The 11,534-nt window shown below is 44.3% G+C and overlaps 1 protein-coding gene across 1 annotated transcript; it reads left to right on the top strand.

The window, feature by feature from the left end:
* The first annotated feature begins 603 nt into the window (after positions 1 to 603).
* LOC115144627 (cystatin-like) lies at positions 604 to 4,138 on the top strand. Its single transcript, XM_029685665.2, has 3 exons — positions 604 to 903; positions 3,268 to 3,372; positions 3,832 to 4,138. The coding sequence occupies exons 1-3, from the start codon at positions 697 to 699 to the stop codon at positions 3,910 to 3,912; spliced, it is 393 nt and encodes a 130-aa protein (XP_029541525.1). The 5' UTR covers positions 604 to 696; the 3' UTR covers positions 3,913 to 4,138.
* The last annotated feature ends 7,396 nt before the right edge of the window (positions 4,139 to 11,534 follow it).

Genomic DNA, 11,534 nt, shown 5'->3' with positions numbered 1-11,534 from the left:
CTTACAGAGATTTAGATCTTTGACATCCATTGATGTGCAGGTTCTCATTGCGTTTCATAATACTTTCCCATAATGAATGATTTAGCTTAGCCTACAACCATATCAATAACCGGGGTAAGTCGTTCTGCAAAACGGGCAACTCTGGTTAGCTATATATCTCTTGGATTCTCATCTTTTAGGCATCGACAACACCAACAGTTATTATTGTTTATAAGCGCGGAAATCGACACTGTCGCTCGAGCATGCTTTTGCGGCACAGTCGATTGCGCACCGGACCTCGGGCTCCAAGGTGGAGGGTTCGAGACCTGTTCCCTGCACTTTCATTACAGTCCATCAATTTCCAATGGAGAGCTGCGATTGCCTTGCAGCATTGGGTTGCAGAGGCAATTCGTTCTGTGGTGCACACGTTGGCTTTTATCGAACTTTTGCACCAAACTGTATGTGTTAAATGGCTTGACAGAAATTGCAGCCGAAAGTGAATGTTTAACTGTCGTTGCACGCATGAATCCCATTTCGCGCAGAGGCGGTCGCTTTTGTGTTGATGTTGTTAGTGGAGTCCGAATCAGCCCCACCTCTCAACAAGCACGAGTGACGTCACCGCGTTCATATAAAAGTCGTCGGAGGCGAGGATTTGTTGTGGTGTAACGTTACTTGATACGATCGGAGTTGCAGTAAAGACCGATATCAGACGGGAAAATGCTCATGAATTGGAAGATCGTTGTTTTGCTCGCGGTGGCATTCATCGTGACGAGCGCCGCTGGGACACCGGGGGGCGTCGTGGACGCAGATATGAAGGATCAAGCTACCAGAGACGCGCTGCAGTTCGCGGTGGCCGAATACAACAAGGCAACAAACGACCTGTATGTTTGGCAGATGGCCAAGGTTGTCAAGGCTCAGAAACAGGTCAGTCCCTTTTTTAAAGATTATTTAATTTTGTTGAATGACGTCAATGTTGGCCGTTCGTTGTGTAGCGTAGTTTTTTAATTTTTTCATCCCGCTGTTCAATACTTAAATTCACTCTGATTTACATAGTATCATAACTTTTATTTTGATTATTCATACTATTTCATGAGATGTAGTCCCGAAAAGTCTACGGTTGCTGCCCAAGCGATCTGGTCGTTCGTTTTATGGCTTCGGTTACCGGAGACTCGAGGAGTCAGTCGTTCAAAATGTTCCATTGAAATACTAGTTGGCAACAGTCTTATCCCTTGCTTGCTAGCCAACTATGGCTAAATTAGTCACGTCAAAACAATGAAGACAGAATAACAGCAAAGTATTTGCGTTTAAGTTTTCTAGTGACATTGTATTTGGATATACACTTAACAATGAGCTAAAGAGCTGTGCTATTTCATCTGGCATAGGTAATGTGCTCTCTTGTCAGGACACTGTTGTTCAGGGGAACTAGCAAACACAATCACTTCAAATTGAAGCGGAAAGGGCAGAAAACTAGCTGCATTTAATTTGACCTGTATTTCTTTATCCATTAAACTATGCCGGTGTGAAATGGTTAGCGAGGTACGCCCTAATAGTGACTCAACCGGTGTCGTCAATTGCTCTGAGACCTTGAAGTAGTTTCCCTTGCTCTGCAAGGGCCGCGGCTTTTGTGGAGCGATAGGTGACAATGCTTTGTGGCGAGGCAGTTGTTGTGTGCACAAGGTCCCTGGTAGGGGTGAAGACGAAAGCAACTACAGCTGCTTCGTGGTTTTTACTGGCCGAGAAATTCTCTTCCCAATGCAAAAGACAGACAGCGATATTTATACAAATATCCGCTGTTGAAAATCAAATGCCAGTCTAAAATAAATGGGAGATCAATGTCTAGTTGTTTTTTGTGTTTTTTTTTTTACAGTGGATCAAGTTTATAAATTGCCTGGCTGGGTTTACAAGAAAGCGGATTGGAGAAAGTGGATTTGCACAGTCAGATGGAACAGATTAAATGGGCATGTCAACATCCTACCTTTAGCTGGTGCTAATTTGTGGAATAAACAATGTCTGGAATGCGGTTTAAACCTATCAGCATCCAGTATTAGACCCACCCGTTTGTATAATTACCTATAACGCAGGGTATGTTTGAACCATAGAATTAAATGGCTGTAGTTGGGGGAAAAAAATAACATTTGAGCTACTTTTGAAAGCAAAAGTCCAATTTTGCTAGGACTGATGGTTAGCTAAACAAGCAAGTCTGTTAGTTGGGTTACAACTGCAACTACTGTAGCCATCTAGTCAAATCAAATGAAATTTATTTATATAGCCCTTCGTACATCAGCTGATATCTCAAAGTGCTGTACAGAAACCTAGCCTAAAACCCCAAACAGCAAGCAATGCAGGTGTAGAAGCACGGTGGCTAGGAAAAACTCCCTAGAAAGGCCAAAACCTAGGAAGAAACCTAGAGGAACCAGGCTATGTGGGGTGGCCAGTCCTCTTCTGGCTGTGCCGGGTGGAGATTATAACAGAACATGGCCAAGATGTTCAAATGTTCATAAATGACCAGCATGGTCGAATAATAATAATAAGGCAGAACAGTTGAAACTGGAGCAGCAGCACAGTCAGGTGGACTGGGGACCGCAAGGAGTCATCATGTCAGGTAGTCCTGGGGAACGGTCCTAGGGCTCAGGTCCTCCGAGAGAGAGAGAAAGAAAGAGAGAATTAGAGAGAGCATATGTGGGGTGGCCAGTCCTCTTCTGGCTGTGCCGGGTGGAGATTATAACAGAACATGGCCAAGATGTTCAAATGTTCATAAATGACCAGCATGGTCGAATAATAGTAAGGCAGGACAGTCAACTTGCTAGCTACTTTGCTGGATGGTGAACACACTTGTGGTAAATTATAGTTTTGACATAAAAGGAATATTCAACTCAGATTTCTATCCATTCTCTGGAAAATAATTTAACTCTGTGTAAGGTCAGTTCCACTCCACTTTAGTGTCGTGGAACAAGCCTTCCACATCGTTCATTGTTTTCCATAGAACACATAGCCCCTCGTTGATCCCTTACGTAGTTGGTGATGAGTGGAGACAATGGCAGCCTATTGTCGGGAGTGAACACGCTAGGACTAATGTGATTAAGATGAACATTGAGCCAGAGGATACATAAGGCAGTGAACAATGCTCACTTGACCATTATGCAGTGGACTCATTTTTTAAACCATGCGGTCATCTGCACTGTAGTTCAGTTCTAGCCATAGAAATAGAATCACTAGAACAGGTTCCTCATTCAAGATGGGTGATTTCTATGTCTGTGGTCTGATGTGCTGACCATCCTCTGCTTACAGGTGGTAGCTGGGATGAAGTACATCTTCACAGTGCAGATGGCCAGGACCCTGTGCAGGAAGGGAGGTGTGGAGAAGGACTGCGCTGTGCACCAGGACCCAGCTGCGGTAAGGACCACAAGGCTAGCCTGGTCCCAGATCTGTTTGTGTGAAATACTGGCACTTCAGCTCAGTGCTTCCTACATGTACAGCTTAAGAATGGTTCATTTTTAGTTTATAACCTGTTAAACAGTGAACACATTGGTAACTACTTATAAACCGTTAGGAAATCCTACTTCTAATATGTTACCCATTTCACTATTGGCTCAGTATTGAGTTGTTTGCAAAGGGAAGTTTCAGTTGACATTTCTATAGACTAATGTCTGTTGGCAGTGTTTGAGAGCATCATCATGATTCATTGTGGGTACATTTTGCCTGACTACTCTACAAATAATACATTGTTTATGATGCAAGGTGATTTGTAGCTCAGGCAGTCGGCTGCAATGTCCAACAAACGTTCTGTCAGGTGTTATGCTTGCTGAGAGGGTGTGTGATCATACCAACTCCTGATGCTTCCTGTTTCCTCAGACCAACCAGTGCACCTTTGAGGTGTGGAGCCGCCCCTGGCTGGGAGCGATCCAGTTGATCAAGAATGACTGCCAGCCGTAAAGACCCAAAGGAGAGACGACTTCGTCTAGTCTTCCCCATAACTAGTGCAATGTATTACTAATGCTGGTCAACCTCTGACTATATAAACAAGAATCCAACTAATAATTATCTTACTTTATTCATTCCCACACCAATAAAATAACTTTTGTCTTAAATTTAGTATTAAAATAGTTTGTAAACTCTATGCAAAAGTTGAACTAAATACAGAAATGGTTTGTAACATCTACATGTGGTTTATTTATTTATTTTAAGGGTTGGATCAGCTAAATATTGTGGAAAGAATATTAGTTCCATCAATGTAATTGTCCATTTCCAATCCCCCATATATTTTTGGGGTAAATATATATATCCATACACACATGCATACATATACACATACCTATATAGACATACTTTTTAAAAGAATATACCTTTATTATTATTCCCCGCAAACCCTACCACCGATCCCCCAGTTGGAGTAAACTAATAAACACTTCGGCTTTTACCTTCAACTGTGATATGACTAAAGAGTTAATCAGGGTGATTTTTCCACAAATAGACAGGTATTTTCCTTTCCAAGGTAGCAAGATCTTATCTATTTTTGCTAACTTTCTATAAACATTTATTTATTTCTTCTGGGATGTGTAAACCGAGTATGTCCACATCTCCGTCAGACCATTGAATTGGTCAACTACATGGTAATGTAAAATTTGCATATTTTTTTTGGTGATCCAATACGTAATATTTTATCATAATTTGCTTTTAATCCAGAGAGAATAGCAAAAGTATCTAGATCCTCTATGAGACTCTAATTGTGGTTTTAAAAGAAAACATTAATCATTTCTAAACCTATTACAGGGGCTGAGTCACTGGCTTACTGGGGCTCTCTCATGCCGTCCCTGGAAGGGGTGCGTCACCTGAGTGGGTTGATTCACTGATGTGGTCATCCTGTCTGGGTTGGCGCCCCCCCTTGGGTTGTGCCTTGGCGGAGATCTTTGTGGGCTATACTCAGCCTTGTCTCAGGATGGTAAGTTGGTGGTTGAAGATATCCCTCTAGTGGTGTGGGGGCTGTGCTTTGGCAAAGTGGGTGGGGTTATATCCTTCCTGTTTGGCCCTGTCCGGGGGTGTCCTCGGATGGGGCCACAGTGTCTCCTGACCCCTCCTGTCTCAGCCTCCAGTATTTATGCTGCAGTCGTTTATGTGTCGGGGGGCTAGGGTCAGTTTGTTAAATCTGGAGTACCTCTCCTGTCCTATTCGGTGTCCTGTGTGAATCTAAGTGTGCGTTCTCTAATTCTCTCCTCTCTTTCTTTCTCTCAGAGGACCTGAGCCCTAGGACCTTGCCCCAGGACTACCTGACTTGCTGTCCCCAGTCCACCTGGCCGTGCTGCTGCTCCAGTTTCAACTGTTCTGCCTTATTATTATTCGACCATGCTGGTCATTTATGAACATTTGAACATCTTGGCCATGTTCTGTTATAATCTCCACCCGGCACAGCCAGAAGAGGACTGGGCACCCCTCATAGCCTGGTTCCTCTCTAGGTTTCTTCCTAGGTTTTGGCCTTTCTAGGGAGTTTTTCCTAGCCACCGTGCTTCTACACCTGCATTGCTTGCTGTTTGGGGTTTTAGGCTGGGTTTCTGTACAGCACTTTGAGATATCAGCTGATGTACAAAGGGCTATATAAATACATTTGATTAGATCATCAGCGCACAATGACACCTTCATTTTTAAGCCACGGATTTCTAATCCCTTAATATTATTGTTTGATCTAATCTTAACAGCTAACATTTAGATGGCAATAATAAATAGATATGCCGATAATGGACAACCTTGTTTTCCTCTAGAGAGTTTAAAACTTTATGAGATGTAGCTATTATTTACTATTTTACACCTAGGGTTACTATACATAATTTTAACCCATTTTATAAGAGATTGTACAAAATTGAAATATTCTAGGCATTTAAATATAAACTCCAGACGTACTTTATCAAAAGCCTTTCCAAAATCAGCTATGAAAACCAGGCCTGGTGTCCCCGATATTTCATAGTATTCTATTGTTTCCAGTCCTTGTCTTATACTGTATTATCTCCAATGTATCGTCCATGTAAAACACCTGTCATATTAGGATGAATTGTATCTGACAATACTTTTTTAATTCAATGCGCCAAGCATTTTGCTAGGATTTTAGCATCACAACACTGAAGTGTAAGAGGTCTCCAATTGTTTTAATGGACTGGATATTTATATATACCACTTGGGTCACGTTTCAGTATTAATGATACCAGACCTTCTTGTTGCGTGTCTGATAATCTACCATTTATATAGGAGTGGTTAAAACATGCTAATAATGGTCATCTGAGTATATAAAAAAAAAAGGTTTTGTATACTTCCACTAGTATGCCATCCAGCCCTGGAGTTTGGTATACTTCCACTAGTATGCCATCCAGCCCTGGAGTTGGGTATACTTGCACTGGTATGTCATCCAGCCCTGGAGTTTGGTATACTTGCACTGGTATGTCATCCAGCCCTGGAGTTTGGTATACTTCCACTGGTATGCCATCCAGCCCTGGAGTTTGGTATACTTCCACTGGTATGCCATCCAGCCCTGGAGTTTGGTATACCTCCACTGGTATGCCATCCAGCCCTGGAGTTTGGTATACTTCCACTGGTATGCCATCCAGCCCTGGAGTTTGGTATACCTCCACTGGTATGCCATCCAGCCCTGGAGTTTGGTATACCTCCACTGGTATGCCATCCAGCCCTGCAGTTTGGTATACCTCCACTGGTATGCCATCCAGCCCTGGAGTTTGGTATACCTCCACTGGTATGACATCCAGCCCTGGAGTTTTCCCATCCTTAAAGACTTTAATTGCATCAATAAGTTCCTCCTTTGTAATTTGTCCTTCACACGAGTCTTTCTGTACAGATTTTATTTTTACAATATTATTAGTTTCAGTTAGTGGAGATGCAGGAGCCTGAAATTAAAACATATTCTTGAAGTACTTTACTTCCTCTTTCAAGATATAATTTGGTGAATCATACGTGACTCCATCATTTGTGACAAGTTGTAATACATTTTTTTGGTAGCATTTCTATATTGAAGATTGAAAAATAATCTGGTGCATTTTTCCCCATATTCCATCCAGTTCGCTTTATTTTTATAATCTATTACACTGTATCTTTCTTGAATAAGTTCCTCCATTTCTTTGTGTTTTTCCTCAAACTTATTCTGTGCCTCTATAGTACAGTTTTTATTGCTATCTAACTGTACTGTTAGTCCTTCAATTTCCTTTGTTAATATGGACTTTTTTTAATCTAAATTGCTTTTGTTTTATTCATGAGTACTGAATTGCATGGTCTCTAAAGGCACACTTAAAAGTGTCCCATACAATAAGGGGATCTGCTGTCCCTACAGTGGGTCAAAAAAAGTATTTAGTCAGCCACCAATTGTGCAAGTTCTCCCATTTAAAAAGATGAGAGAGGCCTGTAATTTTCATCATAGGTACACTTCAACTATGACAGACAAAATGAGAAAAAAAATCCTGAAAATCACATTGTAGGATTTTTAATGAATTTATTTGCAAATTATAGTGGAAAATAAGTATTTGGTCACCGACAAACAAGCAAGATTTTTGGCTCTCACAGACTCTCACAGGTCCACCAGCGACTCCTGTGTCTATATCCACAGTAAAACAAGTCCTATATCAACGTAACCTGAAAGGCCAGCAAGGAAGGAGCCACTGCTCCAAAACTCCCATAAAAATAGCCAGACTACGGCTGCACATGGGGACAAAGATCAGACTTTTTGGAGAAATGAAATGAATGAAACAAAAATATAATTGTTTGTATAATTGTATAATCGTTATGTTTGGAGGGAAAAGGGGGAGGCTTGCAAGCCAAAGAACACCATCCCAACCGTGAAGCACGGGGTGGCAGCATCATGTTGTGGGTGTGCTTTGCTGCAGGAGGGACTGGTGCAATTCACAAATTAGATGGCCACATGAGGGAGGAAAATGATGTGGACATATTGAAGCAACATCTCAAGACATCAGTCGGGAAGTTAAAGCTTGGTCGCAAATGGGTCTTCCAAATGGACAATGACCCCAAGCATACATCCAAAGTTGTGGCAACATGGCTTAAGGACAACAAAGTCCAGGTATTGGAAGTGGCCATCACAAAGGCCTGACCTGAATCCCGTAGACAATTTGTAGGCAAAACTGAAAAAGCCTGTGTGAGCATGGAGGCCTACAAACCTGACTCTGTTACACCAGCCCTGTCAGGAGGAATGGGCCAAAATTCACCCAACTTATTGTGGGAAGCTTGTGGAAGGCCACCCAAAACGTTTGACCCAAGGATAAACAATTTAAAGGCAATGCTACCAAATACTAATTGAGTGTATGTAAACTTCTGACCCACTGGAAATGTGATTAAAGAAATAAAAGCTCAAATAAATCACTCTCATTTACATTTACATTTAAGTCATTTAGCAGACGCTCTTATCCAGAGCGACTTACAAATTGGTGCGTTCACCTTAAGACATCCAGTGGAACAGCCACTTTACAATAGTGCATCTAAATCTTTTAAGGGGGGGGTGGGGTGAGAAGGATTACTTTATCCTATCCTAGGTATTCCTGAAAGAGGTGGGGTTTCAGGTGTCTCCGGAAGGTGGTGATTGACTCCGCTGTCCTGGCGTCGTGAGGGAGTTTGTTCCACCATTGGGGGCCAGAGCAGCGAACAGTTTTGACTGGGCTGCGCGGGAACTGTACTTCCTCAGTGGTAGGGAGGCGAGCAGGCCAGAGGTGGATGAACGCAGTGCCCTTGTTTGGGTGTAGGGCCTGATCAGAGCCTGGAGGTACTGAGGTGCCGTTCCCCTCACAGCTCCGTAGGCAAGCACCATGGTCTTGTAGCGGATGCGAGCTTCAACTGGAAGCCAGTGGAGAGAGCGGAGGAGCGGGGTGACGTGAGAGAACTTGGGAAGGTTGAACACCAGACGGGCTGCGGCGTTCTGGATGAGTTGTAGGGGTTTAATGGCACAGGCAGGGAGCCCAGCCAACAGCGAGTTGCAGTAATCCAGACGGGAAATGACAAGTGCCTGGATTAGGACCTGCGCCGCTTCCTGTGTGAGGCAGGGTCGTACTCTGCGGATGTTGTAGAGCATGAACCTACAGGAACGGGCCACCGCCTTGATGTTAGTTGAGAACGACAGGGTGTTGTCCAGGATCACGCCAAGGTTCTTAGCGCTCTGGGAGGAGGACACAATGGAGTTGTCAACCGTGATGGCGAGATCATGGAACGGGCAGTCCTTCCCCGGGAGGAAGAGCAGCTCCGTCTTGCCGAGGTTCAGCTTGAGGTGGTGATCCGTCATCCACACTGATATGTCTGCCAGACATGCAGAGATGCGATTCGCCACCTGGTCATCAGAAGGGGGAAAGGAGAAGATTAATTGTGTGTCGTCTGCATAGCAATGATAGGAGAGACCATGTGAGGTTATGACAGAGCCAAGTGACTTGGTGTATAGCGAGAATAGGAGAGGGCCTAGAACAGAGCCCTGGGGACGCCAGTGGTGAGAGCGCGTGGTGAGGAGACAGATTCTCGCCACGCCACCTGGTAGGAGCGACCTGTCAGGTAGGACGCAATCCAAGCGTGGGCCGCGCCGGAGATGCCCAACTCGGAGAGGGTGGAGAGGAGGATCTGATGGTTCACAGTATCGAAGGCAGCCGATAGGTCTAGAAGGATGAGAGCAGAGGAGAGAGAGTTAGCTTTAGCAGTGCGGAGGGCCTCCGTGATACAGAGAAGAGCAGTCTCAGTTGAATGACTAGTCTTGAAACCTGACTGATTTGGATCAAGAAGGTCATTCTGAGAGAGATAGCGGGAGAGCTGGCCAAGGACGGCACGTTCAAGAGTTTTGGAGAGAAAAGAAAGAAGGGATACTGGTCTGTAGTTGTTGACATCGGAGGGATCGAGTGTAGGTTTTTTCAGAAGGGGTGCAACTCTCGCTCTCTTGAAGACAGAAGGGACGTAGCCAGCGGTCAGGGATGAGTTGATGAGCGAGGTGAGGTAAGGGAGAAGGTCTCCGGAAATGGTCTGGAGAAGAGAGGAGGGAATAGGGTCAAGCGGGCAGGTTGTTGGGCGGCGGCCGTCACAAGACGCGAGATTTCATCTGGAGAGAGAGGGGAGAAAGAGGTCAGAGCACAGGGTAGGGCAGTGTGAGCAGAACCAGCGGTGTCGTTTGACTTAGCAAACGAGGATCGGATGTCGTCGACCTTCTTTTCAAAATGGTTGACAAAGTCATCTGCAGAGAGGGAGGAGGGGGGGGAGGGGGAGGAGGATTCAGGAGGGAGGAGAAGGTGGCAAAGAGCTTCCTAGGGTTAGAGGCAGATGCTTGGACTTTAGAGTTGTAGAAAGTGGCTTTAGCAGCAGAGACAGAAGAGGAAAATGTAGAGAGGAGGGAGTGAAAGGATGCCAGGTCCGCAGGGAGGCGAGTTTTCCTCCATTTCCGCTCGGCTGCCCGGAGCCCTGTTCTGTGAGCTCGCAATGAGTCGTCGAGCCACGGAGCAGGAGGGAAGGACCGAGCCGGCCTGGAGGATAGGGGACATAGAGAATCAAGGGATGCAGAAAGGGAGGAGAGGAGGGTTGAGGAGGCAGAATCAGGAGATAGGTTGGAGAAGGTTTGAGCAGAGGGAAGAGATGATAGGATGGAAGAGGAGAGAGTAGTACTCTCCACTATTATTCTGACATGTCACATTCTTAAAATAAAGTGGTGATCCTAATTGACCTAAAATTGAATTTTTACGAGGATTATATGTCAGACATGGTGAAAAACTGAGATTAAATGTAATTGGCTAAAGTGTATATAAACTTACAACTTCAACTGAATCTTATCTCAGTTCACTGGTCACGATAACAACACCCACCCGTAGCACACGTTCACCCAGCCACAGCTGCACCAAAATAGCCTCCAACACTCTCCTCAGCAAACTGGATGCAGTCTATCACAGTGCCATCCGTTTTGTTACCAAATCACCTTATACCACCCACCACTGCGACCTGTATGCTCTAGTTGGCTGGCCCTCGCTACATATTCGTCGCCAGACCCACTGGCTCCAGGTCATCTATAAGTCTATGCTAGGTAAAGCTCCGCCTTATCTCAGTTCACTGGTCAGGATAACAACACCCACCCATAGCACATGTTTCCAGCAGGTATATCTCACTGGTCATCCCCAAAGCCAACACCTCCTTTGGCCGCGTTCCATTTCTCTGCTGCAAGTGACTGGAACGAATTGCAAAAATCGCTGAAGCTGGAGACTCATATCTCCCTCAATAACTTTAGACATCAGCTATCTGACCAGCTAACCAATCGCTGCAGCTGTACATAGTCCATTTGTAAATAGCTCATCCAATCTACCCATACTGTTTTTATTTACGTTTCTGCTCTTTTGCACACCAGTATCTCTACTTGCACATCATCATCTGCTCATTTATCACTCCAGTGTTAATCTGCTAAATTGTAATTATTTGCTCCTATGGCCTATTTATTGCCTACCTCCTCATGCCTTTTGCACACACTGTATATAGACTTTCTTTTTTCTACTGTCATTGACTTATTTGTGTTATTGGCTTGTTTATTGTTTACTCCATGTGTAACT

The sequence above is a fragment of the Oncorhynchus nerka genome, linkage group LG16 (assembly GCF_034236695.1).
Source record: "Oncorhynchus nerka isolate Pitt River linkage group LG16, Oner_Uvic_2.0, whole genome shotgun sequence".
Lineage (NCBI taxonomy): Eukaryota > Metazoa > Chordata > Actinopteri > Salmoniformes > Salmonidae > Oncorhynchus > Oncorhynchus nerka.
The sequence above is the reverse complement of the archived record's forward strand: the minus strand, read 5'-3'. Positions and strand labels throughout refer to the sequence as shown.